The sequence below is a fragment of the Stegodyphus dumicola genome, chromosome 5 (assembly GCF_044657685.1).
Source record: "Stegodyphus dumicola isolate Sdum_Otavi_A_Nest chromosome 5, ASM4465768v1".
In the NCBI taxonomy this organism is placed as follows: Eukaryota; Metazoa; Arthropoda; class Arachnida; order Araneae; family Eresidae; genus Stegodyphus; species Stegodyphus dumicola.
The window spans coordinates 137,696,155-137,712,543 of NC_140772.1; the positions used below are offsets into that span (position 1 = coordinate 137,696,155).

The window sequence follows — 16,389 nt, forward strand, 5'->3', positions numbered from 1 at the left end:
TTCTTGTTTTATGTTTCCTAATAAATTTTTTAGTTACTACTTAATTGAGATTTACTAATGTAAGTACAATTTTTTTTTCTGTTTGTATAAATTTTTATTTTTTTAATATCAAAGCATGATATTAAATCTTCGTGTCCTTCTGAATTTTGGAGAAATCTTCTGAATTTTTATCTTTAGAGGTTGGCAGGTATGTGCTAGTCAAATTATACTTTGCGACGCTGCAAACAAGCCCACCGAACTCAGACCAACCCCCTTTCCAGCCTGTGTTGTTGAAGTAAACCTTCTTTTCATCACAAATAATGAGCCCACCAGCGGCCGAGTGGTAAAGTCACTGAACACTGGTAGTTCGGTCCGAGGTTCGAATCCCGCGAACGGGCTGGCTGCATGGGTGTTTTTGTAGTTTTCCCCATGTGTAACGTGTATACGAGCCAGTTTCCCTTAGAAAGTCCTCCACGAAGGCATCCCTCCCCTTAGGCGTCAAGTTTATGTGATGCATAGCGCTATTAATGGACATGGCACTAACATCTAACTCTTTAGTGAACCCTTGAGTGGTTGCATACTGATCTTCTTCCTTAAGTTCTCACAGGCAGGCCTCGTCAACATCAGTAGAGCGGCCAGAGCGCTCTGCTTCCTGAATGTTGTCTTATCTTTGTTTCTGAACTTTCGGTACCAAACCTTCATAGTGTTATATGGTACAACATTAGTACCTAAAGCTGTACACATGATTTGGTGGCATTCTGTAACTGACATTCTGCAACAGAACTGGAAGTATGATTAAACGTTGGCTTTAATCTGGTAGCGTGATAGTTCCATTTCAGATACCTTGCACTTGATAACGACAATTTTTTTTTTTTTTTTTTTTACAAATTTTACAACGCAGTGTTTTAAAAGCAAATCTGTTTCTTTCAAATGCCAAAAATTGTTTGACAAAATCTGACTAAGCATGCCAACACGAACTGTTTGCACATATGATATTTGCAGTGACAGAAACCTTCGTTAAAACCCAATATATTTGGAGTGGAAGAGACTTTAATGAACAGCAGGCTCTGTATAGTTGCACTGTGATGAAAAGCAAAAGAATCCATCATTATATAAGCAGTGAAAGAAATGGCAAGTGAATGGCCAAATTCTCTTTAAAAAATGGGCTTATCTGAATTTAACAGCTCTGTCCTGTAAACTTAAGCGATCACTTAGGTAAGGTAATAGTGGTTTTCTTTTATCACTGATTCTAGATCATCTATCTTTATATCAATATATACATCTTATACTATGAAGTAATAGCTACGTTCATTTTTGTAGGGATATTTTTTGCTGCAACTATACTGTTTTAAAAATTTCATGAATTTGATTTTACAATACCTGCATTTCAATTTGTTTCAAATTATGAAGACAGCAGTTCTTTAACTGTTATTAAATGACATAAAGTAAAAATCTAATGCTTGTATTTTTCTTTTCTATGCTATCAAAACTTGTGGATTGATGTATGGTATGTAAAAAAAATTAAAAAATCAGCTTATTTTACAGTTAACTGTCTGAATTAAGAATAGATAAAAAATTACCTTGGCTTCTTTTTATGTATATTTTTGAGTAGAAATGATAAAATACATTTTCTAAGCTTTAATATATTGCATGTATGAAATATGGAAATATTAACTCTTCCAATTGTTTAAATGTTGGCATAATTTAATACATGCATTAATCTAGTTCTTCACTCTGCATTTTAATAGTTTTAGAATACTCTGTTATTTTGTTATTTATGGTCAGAATCTGATTTCATTGAAATAAATGTATACCTCTTTGAAGGATAAATTGCAGTTTTTTTTAAAAATGTATTTTTTCCTTTTGATATAAGAATGGTTAAATTCCTTTTGCACCACATAGTATTTATTACACAAAGCTTACAGAGGTAAGAGGGGGGGGGAAACAAGCAAACAAATTATCAACACAACACAAAAATAAAGTTACAAATTCAGAGAGAAATGTAAGAAATATACAGAAAGAAGAGAATGCTATTTTATCTTTCAACACTTGGAGAGAGAGAGAGCTTAATAGTTATAGAGTTTAATTAAGAAATGCATTCTTTTCTTCTATCTGCAAGCTTTGAACAGCAGAACAACTAATGTTCAGAATTTTGCACTCCCTCGATGCTACAATAACACAAATTTGTATTCCTCCCGCCCAAAAAAGCATTAATCAAAAATGTATTAAATTACTTTTTACATATTTCAATGCTTGTACTGTTATTGCACTGGATTGTTTAATTAAACATTGCAATATTGTTTAAATTCTGTTGTATTTAATGAGGATTTTTAAAACATAAATGAAAAATAAATTGTAACAATAAAATAGTATGTCTAGTTGATTATGTAGCACAAAATAAAATTTGCCTCTTTAATATTTGCTAATGTTGCCAATTGCTAAACTTTTGCGTCATAAATTTTGGTATATTTTGAAATTTTTTGGCTAGAAGTCTGCACCTGTCCAGTTCTGTTATATATAGAAAGGAGGTAGATGCTGTTTTAAAATAATATAACTTGATATATTACATTTATTAATTACGAAATTAATACTTTCCATACCAATTTTCAACAGTATGTCTCATAAGTTATGTCATTAATGAATAGCAGAAAGATTTTTTCTTTTCCCAAATTTCTAAAGCTACAAAAATTATTTCGGCATTATTGTCCTAGTGTTTTGAAGATGCATAAGCAATTTCCTCTATGTATCTGGTAGTATATTTGTTTTACTTCCTTTAAGCGATTATATTATATAAAGATCAATTTAAAAATTATTACAAGAAAGTCATTTAAAAAATAGATGTACATTATATTCAGATACATCATTAGCGCATTTGGCAGTAAAATAAAAAATTGTTTGCTTTTAAGTAAACTTGATTATCAAAGACCTCTCTTATAGAATTTCTTAACCTTGTCAGTATTTGTTGTTCTTGAACATTGAAAATGCCGTGGTTCGAAAAACAAATATTTATTACAGAGCAATACACAGAGAAATACAAGCAGAGAGTGAAAACGTTTACAGAGGTTATATATATAACTTTACAACAGATCAGGGTTTAACAAATCATAAACAAGACACAATAAACAACCAATCAGAAATAACAAAGAATGGGATTAAGTTTCAGAATAATTCGGACCTGACCGAAAGCTAATGCTTTGGACGTAACAGAAAGCTATACTTCTTTTTAATGCCATTACAAATATCTCAACACTCCCCCTTAATTGCACATTATAGAAAAGATAGAAAAATTACACAATTTTTAAGCATCTCAATGATAACAGTTCATAGAATTCTGTTTTGGACAGAGTCTTAGTTAACATATCTGCAATTCATAAACTTGATTGTACATTTTCTTTAACAGTCTTACGAGTGAACTTTAATTTTATATCTATATGTTTCGGCCTACTTGAAAAGTTTTCATTGACAATGCTTTTAATACATGACTGGTTATCTTAAAAAATATAAACATTTTTAACACTGGAAATTTCATTTACTACATTTTTTATCCATAAAACATCTTGAATACCTTTGCATAAAGCAATTATTGACGAAAGTGCAATACACTTTTGCTTGTTACAGCACCACATAATAGGACAGTTTGAAAACATTATAAAAGTAACCAGTAATTGATTTCCTATCTTGAGTATCTCCTCCCCCCCCCCAATCTGCATCTACATACAAACATAAGTTTGCCCTTTCCAAATCACCCTTTTTGTATATCAATTTTAAATTTAAGGTGTTTTTCAAGTACCTAAGAATTCTCTTTAGAGCACACCAGGCAACATCAGTAGGATGCTCCTGCAGTTGGCTACTGCAAATAAAATATCTGGTCTTGTAATATATGCTAAGTAAACATCCAATTAATTCTTTGTATGGGCCATGAAATGCATTTCCTTTCTGAAAATCAGTCGCTGTAGATTTTGTTTCAATGGGAGTTTGAACAGCTTTACAATCAGACATTGTAAATTTATCATGTAATTTTTCAATATATGGATTCTGATCTAAATATAAACAACCGGACTGAAACTTCAGTGTAATGCCTAAAAATTCTGAGACACCTTCAGATTTTGACATTTAAAATTCTTTAGATAGCAATGATATTATAATATTTGTTTCTTTTACATCTGAACCAGAAATTAATAACTCATCTACATAAAGAGCCATAATTACTTTCTTACAATTTAGATTTCTGATGAAAATACATGATTAAGAGTCCAATTGCTTAAAATCTAATTTAATAACAAAATTAAGAAATTCCTGATAGCATTGTCGAGGAGACCGTTTAAGACCACATAAACTCTTTTTAAGTTTACATTTCTTACCACTCATATCATCATATCCTTTGGGCTGGTCCATGTAGATGGTTTCATCTAACCTACCATTCAAGAAAGCTGTTTTGACATCTTAAGTAAAAGTTTGTAAACCTTCATTATTGATGATTACCAGGATTAAACATAAAGAGCACATACTAATTACTGGAGAAAACATGTCTGTATAGTCTACTCCTTCCTTTTGCATGAAGCCACGAGCAACAAGCCTGGCTTTGTAAATTCCATCTCTTTTTTTTTACGTAGAACCCATTTGCAGGAAATGGCTCTTTTATCAGGGGGTAAACTTTGTAGATCCCAGGCGTCGTTATCTTCCATAGATTTCATTTCCTCGTTTTTGCTTGTCTTGTTGTGCAAACATCACTTGGTAAGTCTCAGGATTAGGATACTTAACTGGTTGTTTCTTTTCTCTTGCACATTTTCTTTGTATCTCCTTCTTATTTGCAGCATTTAATTCGCCATTATCAGTCTGAAATCGATTTGTCTTCTTTTTTAATGTCATCATTGTCATTTTCACTCAAATCAGAACTATCGGGAATGTATTTTTGATTTTCTACTTTTTTTCTTCATTAAATTTAACATTTCTGGAAACAATGATGCGTTTTGTTTCTGGAATCATTAAATAATATCCCATTGTCGAATAACCTACAAATATCATTCTGGCAGATTTTTCATCTAGTTTCTTTCTTTGGGATGGTGGCACAAGAGTATAAGCATCACAGCCAAATACACGCATGTTTGTTAAATCAGGATTTTCACCATACTTCAGAAAATAAGGAACTTGATTGTCAATTGAACTATTTGGGAGTCGATTATTTATATAAGCAGCCGTAAGTACTGCTTCACCCCAAAGGAATTTTGGTAAATTTGCCTCAAATATCATTGCTCTAGCTTTTTCCAATACAGTTCTATTTGCTCTTTCAGCAACACCATTTAGAAAAGGTGTATAGGGAGATGCAGGATCTGTTTTTACACCTGCTCTTTTAGCACCTTCATACAATTTTCCACTGACATATTTTATTGTCACAGCACAGTTTTGTGACAGTTGGATTCAATTTAAAGAATAGTCTAAGTTCATCAGCAATGTCACTTTTTCTTTTGAGTAGTCTTATTTCCATAAATCGTGAGTAGTCATCAATTATAGTCATGAAATACTTTTCCCCGTGGAGTGTTTGAGGCTCTATTGGACCACATATATCAGTGTGCATAGTTATAAGCGGTTTGGATTCTTTTATGCAAGGACCCTTTCCTGTAGGCAAAGCACTTTGTTTGGCATGAATGCATACTTCACAAAATATTTCTTTTGCAGGAAGATTCATTAGTTTTAATTTTTGATCACAACAGTGTCCTAATCTGTGCCAAAAATCATCATTCTTTACTACTAAAGCTGTAAATAGATTTGGTGAAAAATCACTAAAATATTTTCCGCATTTGTCCAAATATCCAAATCGAAAACGCTTGTTTTTGTTTCGATGTAATTCAAATTATGCTCAAACCAACTGCTTCAATATTTTTGATAGAAATGAATTAACCGTTTAATTTTGGAACATAAAGAACATCTTTTAACAGTATTTCAAAACCATTTTTAGTTTTGCCGCAAATGTCACCAATTCCTTCCATTTCTAAAAATTCCAATTTAGATGTGCATTTAACAGTTCCAATCTTAGGGTTAATTGAGTTAAACCATTCCTTGTGAAAGGACATGTGAGAAGTTGCATTAGAATAAATAATAAATTGATCATGCACCAGATTTCCAGCCAAAAAAGTTATTACATGTGATGAATACTTATTACTATTTGAATTTGCCTGCTTTTTAGAATTATCAAAACATTCACTTTGACCAGTTTTCTCACAGCTATGACAGACTCAGTTCTTTTTTCTACAGAATTTAACAGAATGTTCTTTTCATTTACAATAAGTACAAAACAGTTCTTTACAAGCACTAATAAAAATAGGGTTGTCCATATTTGGTTTAGAATACTTATTTTCACTTTTGTAATCAATCATAAGAGATCCAGAATCAATAAATAAGTCTGCTTGTAACAAAATCCAAACTCAAATTATCACTTGGTTGATTTTCTAGTGATGCCTTAACATTTTCATATTCCTTTGGCAATGATATTAACATGTAAATAATAACATCAAAGTCACTTACTTCAGATCCAGAGACGCATAGAGTTTTCTCTCCATGCGTCTCTAATTCATTATGTTGTCTCATTGACATATCTTTGGATTTTCTTATGGTAGCTAAACGTTTATGCGTTAAAATTTGACTCATCCTTTAGCACTATATGTAGCTTGCAGTTTCTTTCATATTTTACATGTCGTGTCTTCACGTTGAAGAGAAGCAATAATATTATCATTTAAAAGTGCAAGAATTAGGCGCATGCCTTTTGATTTCGAAAGATCTGCAGTTCTGTCCGCACTTGCTTCTGTCTCCAAAAATGTATCCAATTCCTTTGCAGTAAATACTGCTTGAACTCTTCGACACCAAACAGTAAAGTTATTAACTCCATCAAATGGTGCAACATCAAAAGCTTCCCTTTCACATCCGCTTGAGAAAGCCATCATTCTCGAAACACCAACACAAAATCACGCAAACGATAAATTATGACACTGGTATAGGAGGTTCAATTAGAAAAAATATCAGCGCATTTTAATTTTGACGAACCACGTTCTGCTGTTGAACATTGAAAATGCCGTGGTTCGAAAAACAAATATTTATTACAGAGCAATACGCAGAGAAATACAAGCAGAAAGTGAAAAAGTTTACAGAGTTTATATATAAATAACTTTACAACAGATCATGGTTTAACAACTCATAAACAAGACACAGTAAACAACCAATCAAAAATAACAAAGAATAGTATTAAGTTTCAGAATAATTCGGATGTGATAGAAAGCTAAACTTCTTTTTAACCAATAAGAATGCGATTACAAATATCTCAATAGTTGTATGTCATCATTAGCTTTCTCTTTTAAATAAATCACAGTTGCCCTTACTCTTGATAACATACAACCATTAAAATTTTGGACAGAACTTTTAAGCCTTGGATTGTAGGGTGGAGGATAAAAGATTGCTTAATTTTCACTTCTCGCCTCGCTAGACTTCACTCTTCCAACCTTAAAATTTTAATTGCGTCTTTCATTGTTCTTATGAACAATTACTACAGCTTTTTTTTTGGGGGGGGGTACAAGCTTTATCCAAATTACTTGTTGCCTCATATTCTAATTTCTGTATATTTTTCATCTTAAATTATATTTTCCTTTTACCCTCCCCCAAAAAGGAGTTTATTCAGAATTAATTATCGCATCTTAGAAAATCAATTATCCAGTGATGCAGATTGAGTCTGTAATTTTTGCAGTATTTTAGCAATAATATACAAGATTTGCATTATTTTAGCAACAGTATACAAGAAGATTAAATAAAAATTCTGTCAGTCTGTCATACTTAAAAGACATCGTAGAGTCATTAGGTTCGTTGAAGCAGAAACATGAAAGATGTGCAATGTCTTTGCCAGGATTCAAAATCTAAACCTTCAAGTTGCTTACTGAACATGCTTCCAATCACACTATGAATATAAGTAGTAACAATGGGGATAACCTTGGAATATATCTCGCATTGTTGTTTTTGTTAAATTATTTATATAATGTTATGTTTTCCAGAATTCCAAGTTACATTCTAAAAATTGAGATGCATATTAGTAAATTGTATTAAGTTATTTATTTTTCATAACAATGTAGTAGTTTATTTAATTGTTTTCTAATAAAAATGTCCTATACTTTCAGGTTTTGACCTTCAGGTCCCTATTGATTCAATGCAAGGACTTGATCTTGGAGGACAAGTTGGCCATACTGGTTATGGTCCCTTAGATGCAGATATGGATTTAGACAGTCCTCCTGATATCAATTTTGACACTTTGGAGCCCATGCTACCCTCCCCTCCGCAAGATGGTGATGCCTCACAGCAAATGGCAGCTTGGTATGACACAGATCTGTGAAATATCAAAAACTGTTAATTTTAGTTGTATTGAGTAGTCAACTGCTTACTTTGCTTGACATCTGCCATCAGTGAATTTTAAGGAACTTGTTCCAGCCGATTTTAGTTCACGACTAAAAAGAAAGATTACTTTGTATCAATCCTGAAATTTTAGATTTTGGTCTACCTATTCTGTATCTAATTATACCCTATATATTAATGTCTTATTTTTCTAAATTTATTTATTTCATATTGTTTATAAAATAAAGGCCTTTTAGATTTTGTTATTTGAATTTATTATCTTGACAAATTATTTTTCCCTAATTTTTAACATAATCATATGTCTAGTTAATTTTAAAATAATTTCAAATGCATAATGTTGTATAAATAATTTTAAGAATTGAGTTTTTGCATTCGTTGAATCAATGATGTATTGCTGATTTTATATTACAAATACTGAACTGAATTTACCCTAAACATAATTTATATATAATGTTCATATCACACAATATTCAACTTAAATGTTTTAGATCATATTTTCATTTCTTATTTTGTGGTGCTTTTTATAGAATGTATGTTGTATTACTATACACCCCAGCACATATTTCAGTGAATACATGAATATGAGGGGTGGTTATGTATTGTAGTCAAGATTTATTGTCATTTTTTAATTAAAATTCCATAAAGAAAAAAAAGCATTGAAAAGTAATTCAGGCATATTTCAGTACGTTGAGTTTTGTGAAAGATATTTCTAGTTATAAAAGTTTTTAAGAAACTTTCACCCTTTGTATTCTTCATTACTGATAACCTGTGTGTGCCAATGTGATTACAAATTGTGCACTTTCATAAAAACTCATTTTTTCAAAAACAATGTGGTAGTTTATTTAATTTGATGTTTATTCTGAACTTTGAATTTTAGTATTTAATGTGCATTTATTCTTTTTATTTAAATATTTTAATTATTTAGCAATTGTGGATGCTAAGAAATATTAAAATGATTTGTAGTAAAATGTGTTTTGTTTATTGACTAACATCTGAAAACCAATTGCAATTTTCATGAAAATAAATCAGCATATTTACAAAAAAGAATTTTTTTTCCACCTATAGTTGATTGCATATGGCATGATAGTTATCAATAGACTTTGGATGATTATCTGTGGATTTTCATTCCATACAAAAATATGTTTCCACAGCTAATCAGCTGAAATTATGTCCAATGCTTGGGTGGCCAAAAACTTACAGCAATCATGTTCTATATGTGCTTTATATGGATAGCTGTGAGATAGATAATTGTGAAGACCAGTGTTTCTTAAAGTGCAGGTCATCAAAAAAATTAGTTTCAATATTTCTTTAACGTATAATATTTTTACACAATGTATCTGAAAATAGATAGGACAATACAGACAAAGAAAAAAGGAAAACGTTTTGACACATTCTTTTTATAATAGAAACATTCATTTTACTTGCTTTGCACGTGATGCTGTCATTTCGTTTGCTGCTTATTTAAAATTTTCACATTTGTTCTATGTCTTAAAATTAGAAATTAAAGTTAATGACCAAAAACTGCAATAGTATATTACAGTACAAGTGAAAAAATTGACAGTTTCACACACGCATGTGTCCAATTTGCGCAATGCTTGTGGGGTCCCACAAAATTTGCTTAAATATTATGGGGTCCTGGGGGTCGCGAAAAAATCTCTGTGATAACATGGGGTCGTGACAAAAAAAGTTTAAGAAATTCTGGATAAGACCAAGGAAGTATTAACATTTGATGGTCATAATTAATTCAAGTACATTAATTAGGAAGCATGTTTTTAAAGTAAGTACAATTGGAAAGTACAATTTTTACTTCGTACAAGGAAGTAATATGCAAAATTGGTTTTTGAATCGATATTTTAATCCAACATATTTTTAAATGACATTTTTTAAAAATAAACGTAAAAGATTTGAACATGCTTTTAAAGTGTTAATTTAAGTATTCAGTTAGAAACTTTACATTCATTCATGAAATGCATTCAGTATTGTGAAAGCATGGAGTTTCAGATCTTTCATCATTAAAGATAAACATTTAAGGGAAAAAATTAGGTGTTCTGCAAGTAAAAAATACAGTTTATAAAATCTTTTTCTAATACAAATTTAGTGATATTAAATAAATATTTTGTTTTAAACAACTAAACAAATGGATGAAACATCTATTAGTATTAAATAATAATTTTTTAACACATTTTGTAAGTTTAGATACTTCAGAATTTCATCTCTCTTCCCCTTTTTCTTTGTAACGGATTAGAATGCAGTCGTGTCATTGATTACAAATGCATACCTACATTCCTTCAATTTCAGTTCTCAGATTTTGCAATTTAAGTTCTTTACGACAGTGAAGCATATAAGGTTCATGTTAGAATGGATGTCTTTGTAAAAGAAAGAGCTCAAAAGAAAACTCATTTGCACACACATTTACATGAGTTACCACCTAGAGACTAGGAACTGAATCTGGGATAAAGTACTTTATTCAGTGATATTATTGTCTATTCACATTCAAAAGAAAAATAACTTGTAAATGTTAAGTTATGATTATTTAAATAGTTACTTTTCATATTTCTCATCTACATTTTGAATTAAAATTCCGTACATAAGTTATGCCATTAAATTATTGAGATTTTAGAACCCTCTTTTTTATGCAAATCAAAAGTCTGATGAAAAATTTTTAACATGTTTTTCATGTTCAAGTGTATCACAACAATCAAACTAAGTTTACTCTTCTATATTTCAATATATACTTCAGATTAAAATTATATAAATTTTTCCATATGTAGATTTGGGACATTTATGATTTAAGGTTTGCTAACAGTTAACTTTACATTAATGATTAATTTATTTCTTACATGCTTTGTCTTGTTACATTACTTGCTTAGACTACAGGGTTATGCTAATTATATGATAAGTAGTGTAAGTTAAAACTAGAATGTCATCTTACCCGGTAGCTTAGTGAAAGTTGCTTCCAGAGCAGAAGTTTGGTAAGTGTTAGAAAAATAGTTGGTTTGCTTAACTCAGTCGATACTGTTCTGGACAGGTTCCAGAATTGTAATAATGAGATAACTCTAACTTAGGAACCAATCACTGTTGCTGATAATTGAAGAGAAGTTGCATTATTTATTTTGTTACCACTTTTAGTTATATTACTTACTACAAGATGTAACTAATAAAGTTCGGTGTTAAGAGTTTGCTTTGAGATTTCTCTTGTATAGTCACTGTAAGCATTAACAGATCCAATTACTCATCAACTATTAAAGGTAGCTTCCTAAAGTTAGCTGTTGTGACAATGAGCCAGTTCTTAGTGACACACTTTAGAAGCCAATGCTTTAAATTACTAAATTTAATATAGTTTTTGTCTGTGAACTGCCAACCAAACCCACCTTGATTTCAGATATCCATTCCATTCAGAAGTGTATGAAGCTCCCATTTCCAGCAACAATATACTGCAAAAATGACCATCATCAGTTTTTATACCGATGCAGAGGCTCTTAGCAAGCATTTACATACAGTGTCTCACAAAAGTGATGGGACACTTGTGCTTTACAAAAGAAAACTGTAATAAAATAAATTAAAAAACGTAAAAATTTTTTGTGGGTGTGTTTCATACTTAAATTTAGAAACAATTATTAAATATACATTTTCTCAAAATATTAATTTAATAAAAATACAATTGTTTAGAACGTAGCAAAAAATGGCTCACATAAGTGATGGGACACCATTAGATACTACTATGTACTATGCAGCAAAAATCATCTGAAGTAAGCAATAAGTTTTTTGGGGGGTTTTATTTTTACTCAAAAGCAATTTGGCAATAATTTATAAAATCGTCTGCAGTATTTCTCTCCAGTTTGTTTTGGAATTTTTGTGTTTAGCTCTGTGCAGCCATGAATGCTAAACGAAAAAAAACTTTGCCTGAAATTCGAAAATTAGTTATTAATTTGCATATTGAACGTGGTAAATCTATTAGAGAAACTGCTGAAACAGTTAACTTGAGTCATTCAACAGTTTTCAATATCATTAAACGATATAAAAAGAATAATATGATTCAGGATAAAAGAAGACCTGGCCGACCATCAAAGCTATCCAATGGAATAAAGCGAATTATCGTTCGAAATATTAAAAAAATCCAAGAATGAGTGCTCCTAAAGTTGCTGCTGATTTACAAGCATTATACGGAGTAATTGTTAATCCTGAGACTATTAGAAGAGTAATTCGATCTGCTGGATATCACGGTAGAACAGCCAGGAAAAAATTCTTCGTAAGTGAAAAGAATAGAAAACTCAAGACTGGCTTTCGCAAAATCCAACATAAATAAGAATTCTGATTACTGGAATGAAGTTATATTTGCTGATGAGAGTAAATTTATTATATTTGGTTCTGATGGTAGAATCTTGGTGTGGAGAAAACCCAGGAAAGAATTTCGCAAACAGAACTTTGTGCCAACAGTAAAACATGGTGGAGGAGGAGTTATGGTGTGGGGGTGTATGTCGTCTGCTGGAGTTGGTAATCTTGTTTTTATTGACAGTATAATGGATCAGTACAAGTATATTGACATTTTAAATCAAAATTTGAAATCTTCAGCATGAAAATTGAACCTTCATTACGATTTTAAATTCTACCAGGACAATGACCCCACGCACACTGCTTTGAACGTTAGACTCTGGCTGCTGTATAACTGTCCTGAAATAATAAAAACACCACCACAATCTCCAGACTTAAATCCCATAGAGAATATTTGGCAAGAATTCGCAAACACACCATTTCTTCAAAACAACAATTAAAATCAGTGCTTTAAGAAGAATGGAGTAAAATCACACACACACACAAAATTAGTCGAATCCATCCCAAGAAGATTAAATCATGTTTTAAAAGTAAAAGGAAATCCAACAAAATATTAAAACGTTTTAAAAAGTAAAATTTTTGGATTAATATTTGATGGAAAAGTAAGTGTCCCATCACTTATGTGAGCCATTTTTTGCTCCGTTCTAAACAATTGTATTTTTATTAAATTAATATTTTGAGAAAAAGTATTTTATGTAATAATTGTTACTGAATTTAAGTATGAAACACACCCACAAAAAATTTTTCCATGTTTTTTTAATTTATTTTACTACAGTTTCCTTTTGTAAAGCTCAAGTGTCCCATCACTTTTGTGAGACACTGTATCTTTCATTAGGTGTCAAGCAACTACATATCCATTTTGTCATACTTTATACAAAATTTATTTTATATGATATGACAAGCCTACCCAAAATTGACATCTGATACTGATATTAATTTTTTGATTATAATGTGTCACTTTTCCCAATATTGCATTTTCAGCAGCAGGAAAGTTGTCTTCTATGGCAATCGGACCCAAATAAAGAAAATCTTCCTCAGCAGTGAAGCTAGTCTTTATCTTCTCAGTTCTTTCATTACTTATGTGCAGCTCATAAGCATAATGAAATTTGATCCACAATGAATAATTGTGATAAAATAATGAAATTTCATCCACAGTGTGAACCTGTAGAGGTTTCACCCATTTGCTAAGTAAAAATCTTTCAGTACTTCATTGCTTTTGTTCAGTGGTTTGTTGCAAGAGTTTCTCCATTTTATTTAACTCTTTTTATTTTACTGTGTGTGTTGCAAGCATGGGAATAACACGCACTGGTAAGTCAAGACCACTGGTTTTTAAAGCCAAAATGACAGTGCAAGTTATAACATTCAATTTTTAATACAACTTTTCCAGTTTCTTACTAAACAGTATAATTGCATTAGCCAGCAATGGGAAAGCAATTAATGCTATCTTTGAGAAAATGTTATAAAATTGTGTCAATGACTTGTATCTTCCTCCCCCCCAAAAGAGTAGAATTTATTATGCACTTTTGTTTTTAATGCAATCAAAATGTTACCCCTTTTTTAAACTAAAGATTCTGAGTGAGACAGTTTTTCATTTAAATCAACCATGTGTTAAATGTAATCACTTTTACTTTTCTGAATAGTTCTAAATTGTGAAAAAGCATAAAATTGTAATGACCTGAGTAAAAACTCAATTTATTAGAACCATTTAACCTTATGCAGTAGAAACATTCAGCAGTTATTAATTAATGGATTTTGAAATGGAATAATTGAAGAATTCTCCATTAGTGTAATGACTGAACTGTATAGAATGCAAAACTTTGCTACTTTATGATTATCTGCACTCCCCACCAAAATATTGTTGGCAATCTGTTTTTCACAAAGAGCAAAAGGCAACAGTCATTTTCAAAGTGGGGACACATTAAGAACTGTGCACAAGTAATCAAGTAGTAAAACTGAAAAAGCTAGAAACACTGGTAATAAAACACTTACCGTTTTTGAGAAATCCTTTTTTTTGCATTGTTGTTGTTGTTCCGATGTACACAAAAATTTTTTTTCATTTAAAAAAATCAGAGAAATGCACAAACTCTGCATTATGAAACATCGACATAGTGCACCAGCCAAAACATGCATGCTATGTGCATTACCTGGGTTGTCATATAAATACTTTTTGGATACATAGTGACTCTTCAGCGGGAGGGCAAATAATCAGAAAGTAGCAAAATTTCCCTAAAACATATTGTAATTTTATTCTTTCCAGCAAACATTACATTCATAAATTTAGCCTAAAGATTAAGGAATTGTTAGAATAAGGTTACTATACTCAGGAGATGAAAGTTAGAATCTTTTATATGGAAGAATGGATGTAAATGCAAATGAAAAAGGAAAACAATCATTTTTGATATACTGTATCTGCTAAATATATAAAAAATTGCATCTAGTAAAGTAAAGAAAATTTTAACCTTTTGAGTGGTTTTTTTTTTTTTTTTAAATTCCAAATTCTCAGTTATGAGATTTCGAAGAATGCTGACACTTAACAGATAGAATGATTTGCGAGTGTCCTTAGGAGTGGATAAGATGATAATATTTTCCATTGTAGCAGGGGTTCATTGATAACCCCTCCACTCAATTCAGGAGATTTCTTTCACGGCAATTCTGAGAGCACTGTGACAATTTGTTAAAATGGTAATATTTGTTGCAAGTCCTTAGTGCACAGAGGGCAGCTTCTTAGTGAAAAAATGAAACTGAAGCATGTTGTGAAGAAACTTTACACAAAATCAATCACTTTCGGAAGCCAAACATGTACTTTTCTTCTGACATGAACTTTTATCAGGATCAAGACCGACTATGAGTACAGTATTATGAAAATAAAATTTCCTGTTCACACTACGGTCTTTGGTATTGTCAGAAGGGACAGACACAATGCCATTATACTTCTTTGAAGAAAGTTTGAAAGTGAACCCAAACATTCTGGTGACCAGGCTGAATAAGTTGTTGCAAGAAGATTGTATTCTTCTAGCAAGACTGCAGTAAGCAAAACTCGGAAGTTGCTCTGGGATAATAGTATTTTTGACCTAATAAGTGCCCCTAAATTCCTCAGTTCTAAGGTTGTGCAGAGAACTGGGATAGATGCTGAAGGTGGCTTTAATCATTGTTCCATCCATTACTCTTCTCTTGTTTCTAAAATTTTCAATAAATGTTTAAAATTGGAATTTTTAGAAATGCTTTTCTTTAGTATATTTTTCATGATACTTCTACTGTCACACATTGTCTCTCAAGTGACAGTATACGAGGGTAAGTTGAAAAATAAGTTTCCCCTGTCGACTGTGTCAGAGTTGTGTATAAAAGTCAAAAAATAGAATGAGACATTAAAGATATGACATACCTTTATTTTTCCACATAGGTACCAAATACATTGAGACATTTGTCATATCGCTTGATAAGCTTCAAAAAGCCCTCCAGGAAAAAATCAGGGCTTTGCATATGGAAGAAGCGTTGAACGGCTTGTTTCTGGCGTGAAATAGTGGACCCACGTTTCATCCCCCGTCACAATCCGAAACAGAAAGTCATTGCCATCTTCATGGTAACGCACAAGATGTTCCAGGCTGACCCCCATGCGTTGTTCCTTGTGTGTCGAGGTCAATTGTCGGGGCACCCATCGTGCTGACACTTTTCTGTATCGAAGAATGTCGT

At 31.4% G+C, this 16,389-nt stretch overlaps 1 protein-coding gene across 3 annotated transcripts in view; it reads left to right on the forward strand.

The window, feature by feature from the left end:
- arm (armadillo) overlaps positions 1–9,335 on the forward strand; it is a 120,341-nt gene extending 111,006 nt beyond the window's left edge. For 2 of the 3 annotated variants that reach the window (XM_085817103.1, XM_085817104.1), the window contains exon 17: positions 8,136–9,335. In XM_085817103.1, the coding sequence (XP_085673229.1) occupies positions 8,136–8,347 (212 nt within the window). In that variant the 3' untranslated portion in view covers positions 8,348–9,335. The remainder of the gene's footprint in view (positions 1–8,135) is intronic. The other variant, XM_085817105.1, reaches the window with a different exon arrangement.
- The last annotated feature ends 7,054 nt before the right edge of the window (positions 9,336–16,389 follow it).